General features: G+C 45.9%; 1 protein-coding gene across 3 annotated transcripts in view; it reads right to left on the minus strand.

Moving 5' to 3' along the window:
• LOC115180478 (ankyrin repeat and sterile alpha motif domain-containing protein 1B) overlaps positions 1-23,524 on the minus strand; it is a 205,502-nt gene that overhangs the window by 85,175 nt on the left and 96,803 nt on the right. Inside the window, exons 8-11 of one of the 3 annotated variants that reach the window (XM_029742607.1) lie at positions 20,867-21,531; positions 20,416-20,541; positions 15,907-15,985; positions 14,353-14,459 (exon numbers count right to left, since the gene is read on the minus strand). In XM_029742607.1, coding sequence (XP_029598467.1) covers positions 14,353-14,459; positions 15,907-15,985; positions 20,416-20,541; positions 20,867-21,531 — 977 coding nt within the window. Of the gene's footprint in view, positions 1-14,352; positions 14,699-15,906; positions 15,986-20,415; positions 20,542-20,866; positions 21,532-23,524 lie in introns of those variants that run through there. The other 2 variants (XM_029742606.1, XM_029742609.1) reach the window with 2 other exon arrangements.

Consider the following 23,524-nt stretch of genomic DNA (forward strand, 5'->3'; position numbering starts at 1 on the left):
GCCACTCGGCGGCTGAAACCTCAAAGAGAAACAGAACATGAAAATACTTCCTAGCGAGTTAGTGTGGCGGAATGTTCCAGCGTCAGGGAAAGAGAGAAATAGAAACTAACAATAGGGAAGTTTGAAGTAACCCCGGTACTTGAAAGAGACTGGGCAGAAGCTTCGGCGCGGCTTTATTCAATATTAATTATATCTAAAGGCATTTCAGAGCAGGGGAAGAGATCACAGATTTATAAAATAAAGGAAAAAAGGTCCAGGCGAGGCGAGGAGAATTCCCCAGACTCTCAGAACTTCTGCCAGACACCCTCAGCAGTTTTTGACTGGGAGCGAGCTGGACTAAAGTAGTATAATACTAATGGGTAGGGAGTGACAAGGATAGGATGGTATGTGTGGGTGATGGTATGTGGGTCATTCTTAAAATACGGTGGCATTTGGGCAAGGATCTTTGGAAAACATGAACTTATTTTAATATTTTTTAAATTTTTATTTATTTGGGTACATCTTCCCATTCAAAATCAACTAACATGGTAGCTAATGACTTTAAACAATTGATACCATCCACCAGTAGGAATAGTAACACCAATGATGGTAACACCAATGATGGTAACACCAATGATGGTAACACCAATGATGGTAACACCAATGATGGTAACACCAATGATGGTAACACCAATGAGACATTTGAGATAAAGGAGGATTTTCTGAAATGGAGGCTTCACATGCTCAAATCTAAGGTCATCAAGCCTTTACACACCATTTACTGAAGTGATATGATTAATAATTTTGCTCACAATGTTATTGTGATGAGCCATCAAACAAGCAAAGCGTCAATACAGGACTAAGATCGAAACCTACTATGCCGGCTCTGACGCTCGTTGGATGCTTGCAAACTATCACGGATTACAAAGGGAAACCAAGCCACGAGCTGCCCAGTGACGCGAGCCTACTAGACGAGCTAATTGCCTTCAATGCTTGCTTCGAAGTAAGAAACAATTAACCATACATGAGAGCACCAGCTTTTCCAGAGGATTGTGTGATCTCGCTCTCCATGTGAGTTCGATCTTTAAACAGGTTAACATTCACAAGGCTGAGTGGCCAGATGAACTTCATACTCAGAGCAGCTGGCAAGTGTCTTCACAGACATTTTCAACCTTTCCCTGACCATGTCTGTAATACCTACACGTTTCATGCAGACCACCATAGTCCCTGTGCCCATGATCGCCAAGGTAACATGTTTAAATGACTATTGCCCCTTAGCAATCACATCTGTAGGCTTGAAATGCTTTGAAAGGCTGGTCATGGCTCACATCAACAACATCATCCCAGACACCAGATGATAAAATGTTATTGCACACCACACTGCCCTCGCCCACCTGGATAAAAGGAATACCTATGTGAGAATGTTGTTAATTGATTACAGCTCAGCATTCAGCCCCGTAGTGCCCTCCAAGCTCATCACTAAGCTCAGGACCCTGGTACTGAGAACCTCCCTCTGCAACTGGATCCTTGACTTCCTGACAGGCTGCCTCCAGATGGTGAGAGTAGGCAACAACACATGTGCATGTTGACCCTCAACACGGGGGATCCTCAGGGGTGCGTGCTCAGTCCCCTCCTGTACTCCCTGTTGACCCACGACTGCATGGCCGCGCCTGACTCCAACACTGCATCACTGCTTCGTATGGAAACTGCTTGGCATCCGACCCCAAGGTGCTATAGAGGGTAGTGCGATTGACCCAGTACATCACTGGGGCCGAGCTCCCTGCCATCAAAAAGTCATAAATCTACCTCTATACCAGGCAGTGTCAGAGGAAGGCCCTAAAAAGACTCCAGCCACCCAAGTCATAGACTGTTTTCTCTGCTCTCGTATGGAAAGTGGTACTGATGCACCAAGTCTGGAACCAACAGGACCCTGAACAGCTTCTACCCCCAAGCCATAAGACTGCTAAATAGTTAACCAAATAGCTACCTACCGAGAGAGACAGACAGACAGACAGACAGACAGACAGACAGACAGACAGACAGACAGACAGAGAGACAGACAGACAGACAGACAGACAGACAGACAGACAGACAGACAGACAGACAGACAGACAGACAGACAGACAGACAGACAGACAGACAGACAGACAGACAGACAGACAGAGAGACAGAGAGAGAGAGAGAGAGAGAGAGAGAGAGAGAGAGAGAGAGAGAGAGAGAGAGAGAGGGAGGAGGAATATACAGATCTAGAGAGAGTGAGACCAAGGTAAAGAAAGAAAGGACATATTGAGAGGGGCTGGATGACCGAGAGAGACAATAAAAATATTAAGAGAGAAAGATGGATAGTGTGAGAGAGAAAGAGACAGACAGATTTAATGGGAGCTCAGTGATGGGACATGACCAATGGCCAGAAGTTCATTCTCATAAACTCGTCATTACAGCAGGTCAGTGGGGGTTATGTCAAAATTATAATTTAGATGGATGGCACGTGCACACACACACACACACACACACACACACACACACACACACACACACACACACACACACACACACACACACACACTACAAAGAGATCTAAACTGCCTGTACAGAACCTTGCATGGCTCAGCACACTGGTGTTGCAGTTACCAGGGAAACCGGAGAAACAGATGCAGGTCACAGCGAGCAGAGAGAGATGGTGGGAGGAGGAGGGCTACCCAAAACCCACAAAACCCTTTATTACACACAAACACACACACACAAGTACAGTGCATTCTGAAAGTATTCAGACCCCTTCACTTTTTCCGCATTTTGTTACGTTACAGCCGTATTCTAAAATGGATTAAAAAACGGATTTTTATAAATGCTTGCTAATTTATTACAAATAAAAAACTGAAATACTTTATTTACATAAGTATTCAGACCCTTTGCTACGAGATTCAAAATTTAGCTCCAGAACATCCTGTTTCCATTGATCATCCTTGAGATGTTTCTACAACTTGAGTCCACCTGTGGTAAATTAAGTTGATTGGATATGATTTGGAAAGGCACACACTTGTCTATATAAGGTCTCACAGTTGACAGGGCATGTCAGAGCAAAAACCAAGCCATGAGGTTGAAGGAATTGTCCGTAGAGCTCCGAGACAGGATTGTTTTCGAGGCACAGATCTGGGGAAGGGTACCAAAAAGTGGCTGAGCATTGAAGGTCCCCAAGAACACAGTGGTCTCCATCATTCTTAAATGGAAGAAGTTTGGAACACTAAGAATCTTCCTAGAGCTGGCCGCCCGGCCAAACTGAACAATCAAGGGAGAAGGGCCTTGGTCAGGAAGGTGACCAAGAACACGATGGTCACTCTGACAAAGATCCAGAGTTCCACTGTGGAGATGGGAGAACCTTCCAGAAGGAGAATCATCTCTGCAGCACTCCACCAATCAAGAATTTCTGGTAGAGTGGCCAGATGGAAGCCACTCCTCAGTAAAAGGCACATGACAGCCCGCTTGGAGTTTGCCAAAAGGCACCTAAAGGACTCTCAGACCATGAGAAACAAGATTCTCTGGTCTGATGAAACCAAGATTGAACTCTTTGGCCTGACTGCCAAGCGTCACGTCTAGAGGAAACCTGGCACCATTCCTACGGTAATGCATAGTGGTGGCAGCATCATGCTGTGGGGATGTTTTTCAGTGGCAGGGACTGGGAGACTAGTCCGGATTGAGGGAAAGATGAACGGAGCAAAGTACAGAGAGATCCATGATGAAAACCTGCTCCAGAGCGCTCAGGACCTCAGACTGGGGCGAAGGTTCACCTTCCAACAGGACAACGACTCTAAGCACACACCCAAGACAACACAGGAGTGGCTTTGAGACAATCTCTGAATGTCCTTGAGTGGCCCAGCCAGAGCCCGGACTTGAACCCGATCAAACAGACCTGAAAATAGCTGTTTGAGTTATAGTTTATTTATTCTTGCTCACAGATAAAACTGAAGAAATGCAGTGGGTAGAGTGGTGTTTCGCAGGCAGTTTCTCAGGAGCATGGTGGTGCAGTTACCTCTTTTTGGAGGGAGCAGGTCATTCAGTGGATGGTCAAGAGTGTGCATGTCCTTCACCAGGTGCACTGCAGCCTGCTCTCGCCTGCTCTGCATTGAAGGGCTAAATGTGCCATTTGCCATCACCTTCTGCCTTCTACCTGTGGTGTAGCTGTGGAGCCAGGTTAGTAACCGTCACCCTCTGTCTTCTACCTGTGGTGTAGCTGTGGAACCAGGCTAGTAACCATCACCCTCTGCCTTCTTCCTGTGGTGTAGCTGTGGAGCCAGGCTAGTAACCATCACCCTCTGCCTTCTTCCTGTGGTGTAGCTGTGGAGCCAGGCTAGTAACCATCACCCTCTGCCTTCTTCCTGTGGTGTAGCTGTGGAGCCAGGCTAGTAACCATCACCCTCTGCCTTCTTCCTGTGGTGTAGCTGTGGAGCCAGGCTAGTAACCATCACCCTCTGCCTTCTTCCTGTGGTGTAGCTGTGGAGCCAGGCTAGTAACCATCACCCTCAGTCTTCTTCCTGTGGTGTAGCTGTGGAGCCAGGCTAGTAACCATCACCCTCTGTCTTCTACCTGTGGTGTAGCTGTGGAGCCAGGCTAGTAACCATCACCCTCTGTCTTCTACCTGTGGTGTAGCTGTGGAGCCAGGCTAGTAACCATCACCCTCTGTCTTCTACCTGTGATGTAGCTGTGGAGCCAGGCTAGTAACCATCACCCTCTGCCTTCTTCCTGTGGTGTAGCTGTGGAGCCAGCCTAGTAACCATCACCCTCAGTCTTCTACCTGTGGTGTAGCTGTGGAGCCAGGCTAGTAACCATCACCCTCTGTCTTCTACCTGTGGTGTAGCTGTGGAGCCAGGCTAGTAACCATCACCCTCTGCCTTCTACCTGTGGTGTAGCTGTGGAGCCAGGCTAGTAACCATCACCCTCTGCCTTCTTCCTGTGGTGTAGCTGTGGAGCCAGGCTAGTAACCATCACCCTCTGTCTTCTACCTGTGGTGTAGCTGTGGAGCCAGGCTAGTAACCATCACCCTCTGTCTTCTACCTGTGGTGTAGCTGTGGAGCCAGGCTAGTAACCATCACCCTCTGCCTTCTTCCTGTGGTGTAGCTGTGGAGCCAGGCTAGTAACCATCACCCTCTGCCTTCTTCCTGTGGTGTAGCTGTGGAGCCAGGCTAGTAACCTTGGACACAGTTCAATGTCAGACAGATGTTGCAGGAGCTTTGCGTGATCTACTCGATCAAAGGCTTTTGACATATCAGCAAGTAACACCCTCACCATTGTTGGTTTTCTGGAGTCTGTAGCAGTCAACCAGGAGTTTTTTTGATGAAGCTCTCCTGGATTTTTCAAGGGCATGACGTTAGAGAGATGGGCCTCCAGTCACTCATTGTACATGGGTTGGACACTTAAGGTATGGGACACACATTGGCAGTCTTCCAGGCAGCAGGAACAGTCCCCTGCCAGTAAGAGGTGTTAACTATGTGTGTGATGACAGGTGCTAGATCTTCTGCACTTTTAGTAGCCAGACTGGAATGCCATCAGGCCCACACGCTTTATGTGGGCTGAGTCTGGTCAGAGCTTGCTTTATCTGGCCAATGCTGCACAGCTCAACCTGACTTGTAGGAAGATGGCAAGAGGTGTGGTGCTTATCCACCCCTCAGCAAAAAGTTCATTAAAATATCAGCCACGTCTTTGTCTTCAATTCCCTCCACCTGTATTCTCCCTGCGGATGTTTTCTTTCATCCCAGTCCTTTTTTAATGAATTCCCACCATCCTTTAAGGTTTTTCTTCTTCAGGTCCTGGATTTTAGTTTTGTATTAGTTTGTTTTTGCTTCCTTGATAAGCATTTGCACTGTGTTTCTGTATTTTCTCCATTTCATTGTTTTTCCCCATCTGTTGAAAATCTTCTGTCTTTTCCTGATGGCAGCTTTTATTCCTACAGTCATCCAGGGCTTGTCCAGTGTTGCTGTTTTCTTACTGGCATGCATACATCAAGTGCAGTTTGAATGCAGGAGTTGAACGTCTCCACCTTTGCATCGATGCTCTCTACCCCATATGTGGCAGACCAGTCAGTACTGGCCATACATCGTGCTAAGGCCTCCTTTCTGTTCTGACCAGATGTCCTTTTTCCCGCTGCACCTTGCTTCTCCCTCCTGATGTTGTGTTTGGGGAGAACAGCAGACATTTATGATCACTGGATATAAGAGGAGCAAGTACAGTGGGGGTGTTGTAGTGATTCTTCATCTTGGTAATGATCAGATCTTAGATGGAGTCCCCTCTGGTCTTGTCTTTGACCACTTGTTTCATGTCTGGATGGGAGTTTGTCAGCAACTTGATAGGCAGGTGATTAAAGTCTCCACACAGGATGAGCCCCATTTGGGGAGAGAACATCCTGATCACATCAATAGTGTTGATGAGATAATCCACAGTGTTCTGCTGAAGTGTTTTCTCATTTGCCCATGGATGGTAGAGTACTCCCACTACCAGAGTTGAAACTGAGCTGGGGAGTCGTTTAGGGCAGAGCTGAAGCTGCATACACTCAAATTCCTCTTTCACTAGGTCAGTTCTTCTCTTTGCCTGCATACTGTGGTTCACATACATAGCCATCCCCCCTCTGGACCTGTCATTTCTGAACAGCTGATAGTTTTAAATGAAAAGAGATTCATCTAGGACATTTTCGTGGGCCCTAGTTTCATTGACACATCCAATGTCTTAATTTACTCATTGAAGAAGCAGTTCAAATTCATCCACTTTGTTTATCCATGATCTTGTGTTACAAGATCACTGTGCAGTGACGCTCCCCATCCAACCTGACAGAGCTTGAAAAGATCTGCAGAGAAGAATGGGAGAAACTCCCCAAATACAGGTGTGCCAAGCTTGTAGCGTCATACCCAAGAAGACTCAAGGCTGTAATCGACGTCAAGGTGCTTCAACAAAGTACTGAGTAAAGGGTCTGAATACTAATGTAAATGTGATGTTTCCGTTTTTTATTTGTAATACATTTGCAAAAATTTATAAAAACCTGTTTTTGCTTTGTCATTATGGGGTATAGTGTGTAGATTGATGTAACGTAAGAAAATGTGGAAAAAGTCAAGGGGTCTGAATACTTTCCAAATGAACTGTATTCAGACTCATATAGGCAGTCTCTCTCTCTCTGCATAAAATAAATCAACCATATCCTACACCAGCCAAACCAATACTACTGAATTTATGACACTGTAAAAAATTATTTTAACCAATTGCTTAAATCAGCATTATTCTGTGAGTTGAGTGGACTTCAAAATAGCATTGAAGTGGATTCAACCTATAAATATCAAGGCAACCAGCTGCAATACGATTTCTAGTTTGCTCGACACTAGATTTTAGATTGATCAAGATTTATTGACTAAAATTACAAACTCATGTTTGCTTAAAACCACACCCATCGTTATCATATTTCCCAGCATGCTCCATTACAGGTTTATTATCAAAAGTGTATGTTATAATACCTGTGTTTTTGCATGTACATTGATCGGTTGATTCGTCTTATACTACACAAAAATAAATAAAACGTTTCTAAAGTAATCCAATCTGTTAGTAGTTGGATTTACTGCAACAGTTACTGAGATGGCTGTTCCAGTTTAGATGATTTAGGTAGTCTAATGAATGAATCTTCCCTACCCCGGCAGTCATTCTCAGGGCTCCACACTAACATTTTCCCCTGGTGGCACTGGAACCACTAACTTTTTCATTTGGAAGCATCAGACCATATTTTGGTCGCAACCGGAAAAATTGTAGCGTCACAGAATAGAAACAATTATTAACCACTTACAGAGTCGTTCACAATGCTTTTTTAAGAGGTATAATAGACGACAGATGGTATTCAATAAATAAGTGGTTTCATCTAACGTATCCATGCAGGAATGCATGATTCAAGATATTTTGATGTGCAACCTTATTCAGTGATTTTCATGAATTTTGGGTTGACAATTTGGCTATTGTTGTTATATTTTAATGTTAAAATAGGGCTCCAGATTTGTATTTTGTTCAATAGAGAGGAATTTATTGTTAATATTTACTTTTGTATTACTTTTTAACTCCACATTGTTGGCAACGGGCTGTAAAGTCTAGACCTGTTGTATTCAGCGCATGTGACCAATAAGATTTTATTTGACAAAATATTTATGTTTGCTAATAGCAATTTGTAAGTCGCTCTGGATAAGAGCGTCTGCTAAATTACGTAAATGTAAATGTAAATCATAGGCTAATTTATTTGGGGCTAATTCACCACCTGAGTAAGAGGAAATAAAAAAAAACACTATAGCTAGATCAATAACTCTAAACATAATACCCACTGCTTGTAATGCAGCCATGTATTAATCTAACAGTAAATGCAATGTCCTAAAAATACATTGTAGTTGTAGCCTACTACCCACTGTGTATTTCACACTATCTGTATCTCAATGCCATATCAAATGTATTGGTTATAAAATAGTTCTATAGAGCACAATATTGAGAGTTGAGAAATAAAAAGTATACCTACAGAAATCTGAGAACCCTCTCTCTATTTTCAAGCGCGACAACATTAGCTGCTTCCAAATCTGTGTTTCTCCCGCAACTGGATTTTGAAATGTTATAGCCTACAACCAGAACAATTTTTTTACTCCCGGTGCGCAGGGGGGAGGGAGTTAGTGTCTCATCACAGCAGCAGGCCCCAGCGAAACAGGCAGAGGGGCAGGGCAAAAAGTGTCATTACAGGAATCAAATCAAATCAAATTTTATTTGTCACATACACATGGTTAGCAGATGTTAATGCGAGTGTAGCGAAATGCTTGTGCTTCCAGTTCCGACCATGCAGTAATATCTAACAAGTAATCTAACCTAACAATTTCACAACAACTACCTTACACACACAAGTGTAAAGGAATGAATAAGAATATGTACATAAAAATATATGATTGAGTGATGGCCGAACGGCATAGAGTACTGTATACAGTGAGGGGAAAAAGTATTTGATCCCCTGCTGATTTTGTACGTTTGCCCACTGACAAAGAAATTATCAGTCTATAATTTTAATGGTAGGTTTATTTGAACAGTGAGTGACAGAATAACAACAAAAAAATCCAGAAAAATGTCAAAAATATTATAAATTGATTTGCATTTTAATGAGGAAAATAGGTATTTGACCCCTCTGCAAAACATGACTTAGTACTTGGTGGCAAAACTCTTGTTGGCAATCACAGAGGTCAGACATTTCTTGTAGTTGGCCACCAGGTTTGCACACATCTCAGGGATTTTGTCCCACTCCTCTTTGCAGATCTTCTCCAAGTCATTTGAGGCTGACGTTTGGCAACTCGAACCTTCAGCTCCCTCCACAGATTTTCTATGAGATTAAGGTCTGGAGACTGGCTAGGCCACTCCAGGACCTGAATGTCCTTCTTGAGCTACTCCTTTGTTGCCTTGGCCGTGTGTTTTGGGTCATTGTCATGCTGGAATACCCATCCACGACCCATTTTCAATGCCCTGGCTGAGGGAAGGAGGTTCTCACCCAAGATTTGACGGGACATGGACCCGTCCATCGTCCCTTTGATGCGGTGAAGTTGTCCTGTCCCCATAGCAGAAAAACACCCCCAAAACATAATGTTTCCACCTCCATGTTTGACGGTGGGAATGGTATTCTTGGGGTAATAGGCAGCATTCCTCCTCCTCCAAACACGGCGAGTTGAGTTGATGCCAAAGAGCTCCATTTTGGTCTCATCTGACCACAACACTTTCACCCAGTTTTCCTCTGAATCATTCAGATGTTCATTGGCAAACTTCAGACGGGCATGTATATGTGCTTTCTTGAGCAGGGGGACCTTGCGGGCGCTGCAGAATTTCAGTCCTTCACGGTGTAGTGTGTTACCAATTGTTTTCTTGGTGACTATGGTCCCAGCTGCCTTGAGATCATTGACAAGATCCTCCCGTGTAGTTCTGGGCTGATTACTCACCGTTCTCATGATCATTGCAACTCCACGAGATGAGATCTTGCATGGAGCCCCAGGTCGAGGGAGATTGACAGTTCTTTTGTGTTTCTTCCATTTGCGAATAATCGCACCAACTGTTGTCACCTTCTCACCAAGCTGCTTGGCGATGGTCTTGTAGCCCATTCCAGCCTTGTGTAGGTCTACAATCTTGTCCCTGACATCCTTGGAGAGCTCTTTGGTCTTGGCCATGGTGGAGAGTTTGGAATCTGATTGATTGCTTGCTTCTGTGGACAGGTGTCTTTTATACAGGTAACAAGCTGAGATTAGGAGCACTCCCTTTAAGAGTGTGCTCCTAATCTCAGCTCGTTACCTGTATAAAAGACACCTGGGAGCCAGAAATCTTTCTGGATGATAGCGTGGTGAACAGGCAGTGGCTCGGGTGGTTGTTGTCCTTGAGGGCAGGTAGTTTGCCCCCGGTGATGCGTTGTGCAGACCTCACTACCCTCTGGAGAGCCTTACGGTTGTGGGCGGAGCAGTTGCCGTACCAGGCGGTGATACAGCCCGACAGGATGCTCTCGATTGTGCACTTGTAAAAGTTTGTGAGTGTTTTTGGTGACAAGCCAAATTTCTTCAGCCTCCTGAGGTTGGAGTGGGTCTAGGGTGTCAGGTAGGGTGGAGGTGATATGGTCCTTGACTAGTCTCTCAAAGCACTTCATGATGACGGAAGTGAGTGCTACAGGGCGGTAGTCATTTAGCTCAGTTACCTTAGCTTTCTTGGGAACAGGAACAATGGTGGCCCTCTTGAAGCATGTGGGAACAACAGACTGGGATAAGGGTTGATTGAATATGTCCGTAAACACACCAGCCAGCTGGCCTGTGCATGCTCTGAGTACGCGGCTGGGGAGGCCGTCTGGGCCTGCAGCCTTGCGAGGGTTAACACGATTAAATGTTTTACTCAAGTTGGCTGCAGTGAAGGAGAGCCCGTAGGTTTTGGTAGCGGGCCAAGTCAGTGGCACTGTATTGTCCTCAAAGCGAGCAAAGAAGTTGTTTAGTTTGTCTGGGAGCAAGACGTTGGTGTCCGCAACGGGGCTGGTTTTCTTTTTGTAGTCCGTGACTGACTGTAGACCCTGCCACATACCTCTCGTGTCTGAGCCGTTGAATTGCGACTCTACTTTGTCTCTGTACTGACGCTTAGCTTGTTTGATTGCCTTGCGGAGGGAATAGCTACACTGTTTGTATTCGGTCATGTTTCCGGACACCTTGCCCTGATTAAAAGCAGTGGTTCACGCTTTCAGTTTTGTGCGAATGCTGCCATCAATCCACGGTTTCTGGTTGGGGAATGTTTTAATAGATGCTGTGGGTACAACATCACCGATGCACTTGCTAATAAACTCGGTCACCGAATCAGCGTATTCATCACTGTTGTTGTTCGACGCTATGCGGAACATATCCCAGTCCACGTGATCGAAGCAATCTTGAAGCGTGGAATCCAATTTGTCAGACCAGCGTGGAACAGACCTGAGCACGGGTGCATCCTGTTTTAGTTTCTGTCTATAGGCTGAAAATGGAGTCGTGGTCAGCTTTTCCGAAAGAAGGGCGGGGAGGGCCTTATATGCGTCGCGGAAGTTAGAATAACAATAATCCAGGGTTTTGCCAGCCCGGGTCACGCAATCGATATGATGATAAAATTTAGGGAGCCTTGTTTTCAGATCAGCCTTGTTAAAATCCCCAGCTACAATAAATGCTGCCTCAGGATATGTGGTTTCCAGTTTATATAGAGTCAAATGAAGTTCGTTCAGGGCCGTCGATGTGTCTGCTTGGGGGGAATATACACGACTGTGATTATGATCGAAGAGAATTCTCTTGGTAGATAATGCGGTCGGCATTTGATTGTGAGGAATTCTAAGTCAGGTGAACAAAAGGACTTGAGTTCCTGTATTTTGTTATGATCCCACCACGTCTCGTTAATCATAAGGCATACACCCCCGCCCTTCTTCTTACCAGAGAGATGCTTGTTTCTGTCGGCGCAATACGTGAAGAAACCAGGTGGCTGTACCGACTCCGATAGCGTGTCTCGAGTGAGCCATGTTTCCGTGAAACAAAGAACGTTACAGTCTCTGATGTCTCTCTGGAAGGCAACCCTTGCTCGGATTTCGTCTACCTTGTTGTCAAGAGACTGGACATTAGCGAGTAGTATCCTCGGGAGCGGTGCGCAATGTGCCCGTCTACGGAGCCTGACCAGAAGACCGCTCCGTCTGCCCCTTCTGCGGCGCCGTTGTTTTGGGTCGCTGGCTGGGATCCGATCCATTGTCCTGGGTGGTGGGCCAAACAGAGGATCCGCTTCGGGAAAGTCGCATTCCTGGTCGTAATGTTGGTGAGTTGATGTTGCTCTTATATCCAATAGTTCCTCCCGACTGTATGTAATAAAACCTACGATTTCCTGGGGTAACAATGTAAGAAATAACACATAAAAAAACAAAATACTGCATTGTTTCCTAGGAATGCGAAGCGAGGCGGCCATCTCTGAGGATAATGCACATTACTGTTTGACCAAATCATGGTTTTAGCCTCCTAAAAAAATAGGACGTTTGGAGTAAGATGACCATGTAGAATGAGCAGCAAGCACCGATGCGACTAATACAGATTTTTTACTCGCACAGCCAATGTGACTAAACTGTTGCAGTCTGGGGCCCTGATTCTGAATGCAGGTTGCGGGTGATTAAAAGTTCCATTTGTTGGATATTCCAATAGGAACTACTGTACACATAATTTTGCAAGCCAGCAATATGTGACTTGCAGGCCTGTTGTGGCTTGTAGACCAGGAGTTTCAGACCACTGAGTTAGGGTGTAACTAGGCCCTCAAAGAAAGGTCTTATGATATACTGTATGTAATGTATTGTCATAGAGAGACTAACTTAGAGGCACACAGGGAAATATGCAAATAAGGTAGAATACATTCTCAAGTTGAATTGTATGTCCACAACTAATGGATGAGTGAACATACATATCAACTTGAGAATATGCCCAAATGTTGAGCAAACAAAAAATCCTATTGCAGCTCAACATGTTATATATCTATCGTTACATTGCACTCAGACTGCTAGCCAATACAACTGGATTATTAAGAGAATGTACTTTAGCCTTAGCGTGCCATGAAACTCATTCTGTATGGAGATACAGTCGTGGTGGCTGCTAGCTTGAATGTCAATTGGACATCCGCTCTTGTATAATACATAAATAAAGATTAGGCAGGGGCTGTAACAGAGAAGTACACAGACACACACACGCAGGGTTGCACTGAGTCTTTTTGTATCATCATTCAAATGTTCGGTTATGTGATAAAGCTGTAAAAGAGGGAATAGGAATCTCTCTCGCTCTCGCTCTCTCTCTCGCTCTCTCTCTCGCTCTCTCTCTCTCTCTCGCTCTCTCTCGCTCTCTCTCTCCTCTCTCTGTCTTTCTCTGTCTCCCTCTTGGTCATCCACCCCCTCTCAATATTTTATGTATTTCTTTACCTTGGTCTCACTCTCTCTAGATCTGTATACTCTCTCCCTCTGTCCCTCTCTCGGTGCTGCACACTGTTTTATGATCTTCAGAAACAGAGCACACACACACGCAAGCATGTGTTTACGAAGCATGCGACAAATGTGATTTGACACGCACACACACGTCTTGAACCAATACCACAAGCTCCCTGTCACGTATGATGAGTTTTAAGTCATGCACATGTCAAAGTACAGGCCAAGCTAAAACATGTGTGACCTGTCACAGAGAGATCAATACACAAACAGTGAAATGTCATGGAGGAAGTTCACGCATACTAAATGATACACATGTAGTCTCTCTCTCCACGCTACCAGAGATGAAAGAACTGAAAAAAGGAGTGATGGGAAGATAAAAGAGTGGAAGACACTGATAATTCACAGAATTGTGTGTTAGATTACGTTTATTGCGTGTGTGTTTTGTAAGTAATCTGTGTGTTGTGCAACTGTCTTGTGGGACTGGGGGTGTATTGAGTGGAATAAGTACAGAGATGGAGAAACAGGAAGGATAGGAGGAGAGGAACAGAAAGAGAAAGAGAGCAGTAAACAGAGAGAGAGTGGAAGGGAGCAGAGAGAGAGTGAGGTTGGAAAGGAGAGGAGAAAACAAGAGCAGATGAGAGAATAGACAAGGATAATGTGAAGAAGGAAAGAGAGAGGGTAGAAGAGAAGGAGAGACAGAGAGAGTAGAAGAGAAGGAGAGATAAAGAGAGAGATTGAGAAAGATAAATTATAGAAGACAGAAAACCAAGAAAACGACACAAACCCAACAAAAAGTAACAAAATCTAGACACAACTTCCTTCCCCCGCTCCCCCTCTCCTCTCCCCCTCTCCTCTCCTCTCCCCCCTCTCCTCTCCCCTCTCCTCTCCCCCCTCTCCTCTCCACTCACCATAAACTGCACGTTGTCGAAGCCGTTGGCCAGTAGGTGGTTCTCGTATTGGACCAGTCCAATGCTGTCCAGCCATTGGCCCACAGACTGCATGGGGCACCGGGGACCTATGAGGGGGTGAAGGGGCAGACGCTTCAGGAGGGAGTAGCCATCCACCCGGTAACACCGGCAGTCAGGCTGGGAGAGCTGGCACTGCCACATCATGTTGCGGGCAATGTGGCTGTCGAACGAGCCCGCCATGGTAGAGGAAGAGTGTGGAGGAGAGGGGAAAGAGAGGGGGAGGATGGTAGGATGGATGGGGGGGTTGGGGTTAGGCTTGGCTGATGGTTATGAGCATGGCTGAGGGGAGAGGATGTAGGGGCGAAGCATGCTAGGGTGCTGGGGCACAAGGGGGGTAGGGGGATAAGTTTAGGGTGGTTGGAGGTAGATCCAGGGATTTGGAAAAGAGGGGAGAGGGCTAAGGTTAGATCCAGAGAAGAGGTGCCGTCCTGGGGGTAAGATCCATGAGAGAGAGGGTGCAGAGGCTGGGAGGTGGTAAGATAGATCCGATAGATGCGTGTGTCTTGCTGCTGCTGCTGCTTTCCTTTCACGCTCTCAGCTGTTGCTCCTGCCTGCCTGTTCGCTTCGCTTGTGTATGTGTACGAGTGTGTGTGTGCGTGTGTGTGTGTGTGAGCAGGAGCGAGAGAGAAAGAAGGAGATAGGGAGAGCTGCCTGCTTGGTAGAATTCTCTTTATCAAGTACTCCCACACTCAACTGGATGCAGCCTCCTCTCTCTCTCTCTCTCTCTGCTCTCCCCCGCTCTCTCTCTCCACTCTGCCTTCCTCTCCCATTCTCCCTCCTCTTTCTATCCTCCCTCCCTACTCCTGTTTCTCACTCACTCTCTCTCCCTCGATCTCTCTGCTCTCCCTTCTTTCTTTCTCTCTCTCTCTCTCTCTCTCTCTCTCTCTCTCTCGCTCTTTTCTTGGTTCTCCCTCTATCGCTCCCTTTCCCTTCTCTCTCTCTCCGTCGATATCTCTCTCTCCCCTCCTTTTCTTTCTCTCCCCTCTCTTTCACTCTCTCTGTCCCCCTCTATCTCAGTGCCTTGCACAGATAGCAATAGCCATCAGATGAGCCTCTTTGTCTGAGAGCTGAGCTGCCCCAACACACACAATGTGGGTGCGGGTGCATGTGCGTTGGTGGGAGACAGCAGGTTTAGCACATAGCGCAAACAGCATTTCTCAAAGTGGTTACCATGGTAAGGGAATGCTTCACATGCACAGGAGAGAAGAGGCAGGAGGAAAGAGATAAGGGGAAATAGAGAGAGAGAGAGAGAGAGAGAGAGAGGGAGGGAGAGAGAGAGAGAGGGAGGGAGAGAGAGAGGAGGCAGGAGGATGGAGAAAGAAGGGGGAAGATAGAGGGAAAGAGGAGGAGAGAGAGGTGAGAGGGGGATGACAGAAGGACAAGTGGGGATGAGACAGAACTGAGGAGGAAAGAGGGAGAGATGAGAAGGGAGAGAATGAGATAGAGGAGAAAGGAGGTATGGAAGTTCAGTGCAGTTTCTGACTATCTGTTTACCTGCATTATTCTCCTTGATCCCTTCTGAGCCCGTGCCAGTGCTGATGCCAGCCCCAATGGAGCTCATTATCTTATCAATCTGAATGGAGAGAAGGAGAGAAGTGAGGAGAGAGGAGAGAGAGAGAGAGAGAGAGGAGAGAGAGAGGAGAGAGGAGAGAGGAGAGAGAGAGGAGAGAGGAGAGAGAGAGAGAGAGGAGAGAGAGAGTTGCAATTTAGAAAATGTTCATGCTGTATCTCTAGCTGCCTATTTGTAAATTGGTGACATGGTCGTTATAAATTCTAATGAATGGCAATCAATCACCTTTGAAATGTATTGAGTTGACAGGCAAGGAGGACAGAGGAGACTGAAGGAGGAAAGGGGGAGATTCGGAGGAAGGAGGAAGAAGAGGAGGGAGAGAAAGGAGGAGAGAAGATGGATGGGAAAGCATGAAAGAGAGAGAAAGAGAGAGAAAGAGTAACCATCTGGAAGAGGTTTCAGAAGCCTCTGTCTGCCTTTAAACTCGTTTACAGGAGGATTCCACAGCAGGAATCTGACCCTAGACCTGCTGTTAAGCACTCAACTGTGCAGCGCAGCACCATACATCTGACAGGCTCAATGACTGCCTATGGGGGCTACCACATGATTGCCGACTCACTGATCTAAGATCAGAGAGCTCACCCAAATTACACAATTCCTCATTTTAAAGTAGTCTATGGAATGGGAAAATTGGGATTCCCACATTGGGTGTGAGTACAGAAGCAATAGATCACTATTTAGCAACACAGCTAAGAGTGTATGGATCCCATGTAGCCTACACTTGTTTACAGCATTGCATCATTTTCAGGGTCAGGAAAACAGTAATTTAGTAATTTAAAGGAGAAATCTGCAGCTGAAACAATTACAAAGTGTTCTTCCCGCCACTGTTTCTGTACGAAGCTGAGGGATGGGGCTAGAGAACTATAACCACTTTAATTCATAGAAAGAGCTACGGACTGAACAGATATCAAAATGATAGTTTTAACCATGTTTTGAGGCTATATCGTACCTGTTACATTTCATTTGTTTACAAACACTGGCGTAAAACACGCTTATATTCTGGGTTCTGATGGGGTACGACAGTTGAACTAAGCTCATGAGGCATTTATAAGTTACATTCTCCAAGAATCAATGGGAACATATTTAAGTCCAAAAACAGATGCATCAACAGCAGATTGCCTGTTTAAGAGCACTATCTATATAAGCACATACAGTTCTTTAGTGAGCCTTCCCTTGTGGGCATCCTCTTGCTTATAGCAGAACTGTCTCTTGCATTTCTTCTCAAAATAGAACAAACACACAACATGACCAAAAATATGTGGACACCTGCTAGTCAAACATCTCATTCCAAAATCATGGGCATTAATATGGAGTTGGTCCCTCCTTTGCTGTTATAACAGCCTCCACTCTTCTAGGAAAACTCTTCACTAGATGTTGGAACATTGCTGTGGGGACTTGCTTCCATTCAGCCACAAGAGCATTTGTGAGGTGGGGCTCTGATGTTGGGTGATTAGGCCTGGCTCGCAGTCAGCATTCCAATTCATCCCAAAGGTGTTTGAAGGGGTTGAGGTCATGGCTCTGTGCAGGCCAGTCATGTTCTTCCACACCTGTTGCCACAAAGTTGGAAGCACATAGTCATCTAGAATGTCATTGTATGCTGTAGCATTAAGATTTCCTTTCACTGGAACTAAGGAGCCCAAACCATGAAAAACAGCCCCAGGCCATTATTCCTCCTCCATCAAACTTTACAGTTGGCGCTATGCATTCGGCAGATAGAGCTCTCCTGGTATCCGCCAAACCCAAATTTGTCAATCGGAATGCCAGATGGTGAGGTGTGATTCATCACTCCAGAGAACGCGTCTCCATTGCGCCAGAGTCCAATGGCGGTGAGCTTTACACCACTCTAGCCGACACTTGCCATTACGCATGGTGATCTTAGGCTTGTGTGTGGCTGCTCGGCCATGGAAACCCACTTCATGAAGCTCCTGACAAACAGTTCTTGTGCTGACGTTCCTTCCAGAGTCAGTTTGGAACTCAGTAGTGAGTGTTGCAACCGGAGGAATATAAGTTTTACGCACTACACGCTTCAGTGGTTCCGTTCTGTGAGCTTGTGTGGCCTACCACTTTGTGGCTGAGCCGTTGTTGCTCCTAGACATTTCCACTTGACTATAACACCCCTTACAGTTGACCGGGGCAGCTCTAGCAGAGCAGAGCAGAAATTTTACAAACTGACTTGTTGGAAAGGTGGCATCCTATGACGGTGCCACGTTGAAAGTCACTGAGCGCTTCAGTAAGGCCATTCTACTGCCAATGTTTGTCTATGGAGATTGCGTGGCTGTGTGCTCGATTTTATACACCTGTCAGGTGTGGCTGAAATAGACGAATCTACTCATTTGAATAGGTATCCACCTAGTTTTTTAAATAAAGTGTAGATTTCCTTTCTTTTCCCATCGCTCCCATTCTGTGTTTTCCCGAAGCAGGTAATTAAATATGACCCTTCTCTGTATAATTGCTGCAGATTAATAGAAGAATCTGTAGGTACTTTATCATCATCATTCAGCCTCTATAGAATTGTATGGCGTGTGCAATGTATGGCAAACCATCGCTAATGTCACGTCCTGACCTGAGAGAGACGGTTTATTTCTCTATGTTGTTAGGTCAGGGTGTGGGGGGGGGGGGCATTCTATGCTTTATATTTCTATGTTTTGGCCAGGTATGGTTTCCAATCAGAGGCAGCTGCCTATCGTTGTCTCTGATTGGGAACCATACTTAGGCAGTCCTTTTTCCCTCCTTGAGTTGTGGGATCTTATTTTTGTACTGCTTGTTATAGCCTGCAAGACGTGACGGTCGTTTGTCATTTGTTTATTATTTTGTTTAAGTGTTCTGATTTAAAATAAATATAAAGATGAACACTCACCACACTGCACCTTGGTCTACTCCTTTGGACGATCGTTACAGCTAATGAACGAAAAACTGGGATCATCACAGCCCTACTATACAGCATGTGAAAAACTGGGATCATCACAACCCTACTATACAGCATGTGAAAAACTGGGATCATCACAGCCCTACTATACAGCATGTGAAAAACTGGGATCATCACAACCCTACTATACAGCATGTGAAAAACTGGGATCATCACAGCCCTACTATACAGCATGTGAAAAACTGGGATCGTCACAACCCTACTATACAGCATGTGAAAAACTGGGATCATCACAGCCCTACTATACAGCATGTGAAAAACTGGGATCATCACAACCCTACTATACAGCATGTGAAAAACTGGGATCATCACAGCCCTACTATACAGCATGTGAAAAACTGGGATCATCACAACCCTACTATACAGCATGTGAAAAACTGGGATCATCACAGCCCTACTATACAGCATGTGAAAAACTGGGATCATCACAGCCCAGAGAGGTGGCTTAACGTGTGTGTGTTCCTGGGTGTGTTACTGGGTGTGTTACTGGGTGTGTTACTGGGTGTGTTTACTGGGTGTGTTACTGGGTGTGTTTACTGGGTGTGTTACTGGGTGTGTTACTGGGTGTGTTTACTGGGTGTATTACTGGGTGTGTTACTGGGTGTGTTACTGGGTGTGTTTACTGGGTGTGTTTACTGGGTGTGTTCCTGGGTGTGTTCCTGGGTGTGTTACTGGGTGTGTTACTGGGTGTGTTTACTGGGTGTGTTACTGGGTGTGTTACTGGGTGTGTTACTGGGTGTGTTTACTGGGTGTGTTACTGGGTGTGTTATTGGGTGTGTTACTGGGTGTGTTTACTGGGTGTGTTACTGGGTGTGTTACTGGGTGTGTTACTGGGTGTGTTCCTGGGTGTGTTCCTGAGTGTGTTCCTGGGTATGAAGCTGGCCTTCTTTTCCTGCATATTTTAACATCGGTCACCTCTCAAAACACACCCAAGAAAAGCATTAGTGGTGGTGTGTGTGGTGTGTGCTGGTGTGTGTGTGTCTGTCTGTGTGTGTGATCACTGACCAGAAGATCATTTGGCTGTGAGTCAGTGTGTATAATATTTCTCAACAATGGAAATAAACACATGGATCACATTAAAAGTATGTCAGTGGGACTTTACCACCACCCGTACACCACCCCTGGGCAGACGGACGGACGGGCGGGCGGGCGGGCGGACGGACGGACGCACACACGCACGCACACGCTTTTCTTGGGATGCCTTTACTTTCTATTTCTCTCTCTCTCTCCATCGCTGCATGTATTTTTCATACCTTTTTTCTTATTCAATCTCCTCTCTTTTCTTAATTTCCTCTCACCTATTTTTTTTACTTTATAGAAGAGAAAGTAAAGTAACCTGGACATTCATGTCGTTTTTCTCTTGGACCAGAAACTAATTGTGTAGAACAGACTCACAGAAAATTGACCACGTCTTAATAGACCACGTCAAATCATTTCTTCTTTGTTTAAGTTCTAGACATGACATTTCTATCTGACTGAACAGCAGCCACAGCGCTGCTTCTCTCACCTCCTCCCATTCAGCAGTGAAGGAGGGTGTTCTCTCTAGCTGGCCCCCAGGACTGGCGGTGTCCCCTGGGCTAGGGCTTCCTCTCGGCCCCTGGCCCCTAGTCCCCGACCCCCAGTGGTACTCCTCCTGAAAGAGACCGTCAACACACTGTCCATTACATCTACGTTTAACAATGGATCCATCAATTGGATCAATATCATTTATCAAGTTGGACAACTGTCTGTGGCTTGAATCAAATTCTAAGGTGAGGTTCTGTAACTGTCATTCCCTCAATGGTAAACAAACGGTTACATTTACCAAGACCCACCCTCTCAGTGTAATAAGCCTGGGGCAGTACTTTTAACCGCAATTAATATTACACCTGGCATTTCACAAGATAAAGAGGGAATGGTCAAAATAACAGCACTGTTTCTCCATTAAAACGGGATATAAACAGGACAACAGAACGTACCTGTATGGGCGACACAGCCAGCAGGTTGGAGTCAGACTTGGACAGTGACTTGGAGAGCTTTAGGTCCAGCACACTGCGAGGTATGGATCTCATCCTGCCCAGGGTAAAGGCCCTGTCCTCGTACCCAGACGCCGGTGCCCCCTCCCTGGGTCCGCCAGCTCCAGACACCCCCCCCCTCACCACCACCGCCTCCCCGTTCCAACCATACGGCGAGGAGGAGGAGGGCGAGGCGTTCTGGGAGTTCTGGTTAACCCGGGTGTGGAAGATGGTGCGATAGACTACCTGAGGTTTGGGGGGTCTGTCGTCTTTGAGGGGATCTTTGGGGGTCTTCAGAGCCAACGCCTCGTTTCCTGTGTGAGGGATAATGAGGGGCGGTGGCAGTCCAATTCCTAATTCAGGGGGCTGGGTTACTGAAGCGAGGTTGCCGTGGTTACCGAGCGTGGTTACCGGGCTGGTGTGGGGGTCCGAGGGGGTGTGTTTTGGGGCTTTGGGGTTGGTGTTGGAGGTGTAGAGGTGGTAGGGTGTGTCGGGCGTCTCGCAGGCTGGCGAGGAGCCGTGGAGGAGGCCGGCGAACTCTACGGGGACGAGGCTCTGTCGTCGGTCGTCTGGTAGTGGGAGTGTATTGGAAGAGGCGGGGGGAGGGTTCTGCTGGTACGGCCCGTTGTCTGAGGAGAGAAAACACACACAAGTTAATGTTGGAGTGCACCACACACACATTCCAGGTCCAACACACATACACAGACCCACAGATTGGTTGCACACAGTAACCAATCTATGAGATCTCCCTCTCATGTGCTAACATGGCGACCGTAAAAGGTGCACCACATCCACACCATATCCACACCAATCTAGAAAAACACACAGCAATCCAGAGGAAAGAGGATCTATGTTAAAACAACTAGAGAAAAACACATCAGAATCAGGATTAACCGAGAGAGTTCAAATAAAGGTTAAAAAACAAAAGAGACAGAAGAATGATAGAGGAAACATACATCTGCTGCTGCCCTGTCAAGATGCAGGCTCCTACGGTACACACAACACAACTCCTGACAGGTCTGACACGGCTGCCTGGTCAACATCACTGTGTGTGTTTGTGAGAGAAAAGAGAGAGAGAGAGAGAGAGAGAGAGAAAAAAGAGAGAGAGAGAGAAAAGAGAGAGAGAGAGAGCGAGAGAGCGAGAAAAGAGAGAGAGCGAGAGAGAGAGAGAGAGAGAGAGAGAGAGAGAGAGAAGAGAGAGAGAGAGAGAGAAAAGAGAGAGAGAGAGCGAGAGAGCGAGAAAAGAGAGAGAGCGAGAGAGAGAGAGAGGAGAGAGAGAGAGAGAGAGAGAGAGAGAGAGAGAGAGAGAAGAGAGAGAGAGAGAGAAAAGAGAGAGAGAGAGAGAGAGAGAGCGAGAGAGCGAGAAAAGAGAGAGAGCGAGAGAGAGAGGAGAGAGAAGAGAAAGAGAGAGAGAGAGAGAGAGAGAGAGAGAGAGAGAGAAGAGAGAGAGAGAGAGAGAAAAGAGAGAGAGAGAGAGAGAGAGAGAGAGAGAGAGAGACAGAGAGAGCACGTGTGTGATGTATCAGTGTGTCTGGCCCATTGACTGAGTTCTGTGAGTTGTACTTAGAGCCAAATGGATGCTTTGAGAGAGACAGCCACTGTCTGTGTGCAGTGGGGTGAAAGAGGGATTGGGAGACAGAGAGAGGAGAGTCTTTCTGGTCTAACTCAGAAAGAGTGCTGGCCCGTATATCTATGTATGTGTGTGTGTATGTATGTGTGTATGTGTGTGATTCTGCCCGGGGATGGTGTACAGTGTTCTATTTAGTCTTTGTGCACGTACAGTGTCATCCTGAGGTCGCTGAGTACATTTTCCTCCAATTCAAATTTCTAAAGCTTTATTGTCCATTCTTTTCATACACTCAATGCCCTACTCCAATATTCACCACAGATTCACAATGAGATTTGAGAGAGATTAACCTCAAGAAACAGACAAACAGATATGCAGCCAAACAGAGCTGTGTGTATCAGTGTGTCTAATATCAGTGAGCAAAACTATGATCAGCAGGACAACATGGTCTCTGTGTGTGTGTGTGTGTGTGTGTGTGTGTGTGTGTGTGTGTGTGTGTGTGTGTGTGTGTGTGTGTGTGTGTGTGTGTGTGTGTGTGTGTGTGTGTGTGTGTGTGTGTGTGTGTGTGTGTGTGTCTGTATGTGTGTATAACCAAGTATAATACCATGGTGGATACACAGACATTTACACAGTACCATGGTGGATACACACACAATTACACAGTACGATGGTGGATACACAGATAATTACACAGTACCATGGTGGATAGACAGATAATTACACAGTACCATGGTGGATACACAGATAATTACACAGTACCATGGTGGATTCACAGATAATTACACAGTACCATGGTGGATACACAGACATTTACACAGTACCATGGTGGATAGACACACAATTACACAGTACCATGGTGGATAGACAGATAATTACACAGTACCATGGTGGATAGACAGATAATTACACAGTACCATGGTGGATACACACACAATTACACAGTACCATGGTGGATAGACAGATAATTACACAGTACCATGGTGGATAGACAGATAATTACACAGTACCATGGTGGATACACACACAATTACACAGTACCATGGTGGATACACAGA

Source organism: Salmo trutta, chromosome 40, assembly GCF_901001165.1.
Source record: "Salmo trutta chromosome 40, fSalTru1.1, whole genome shotgun sequence".
NCBI classification, from domain to species: Eukaryota; Metazoa; Chordata; class Actinopteri; order Salmoniformes; family Salmonidae; genus Salmo; species Salmo trutta.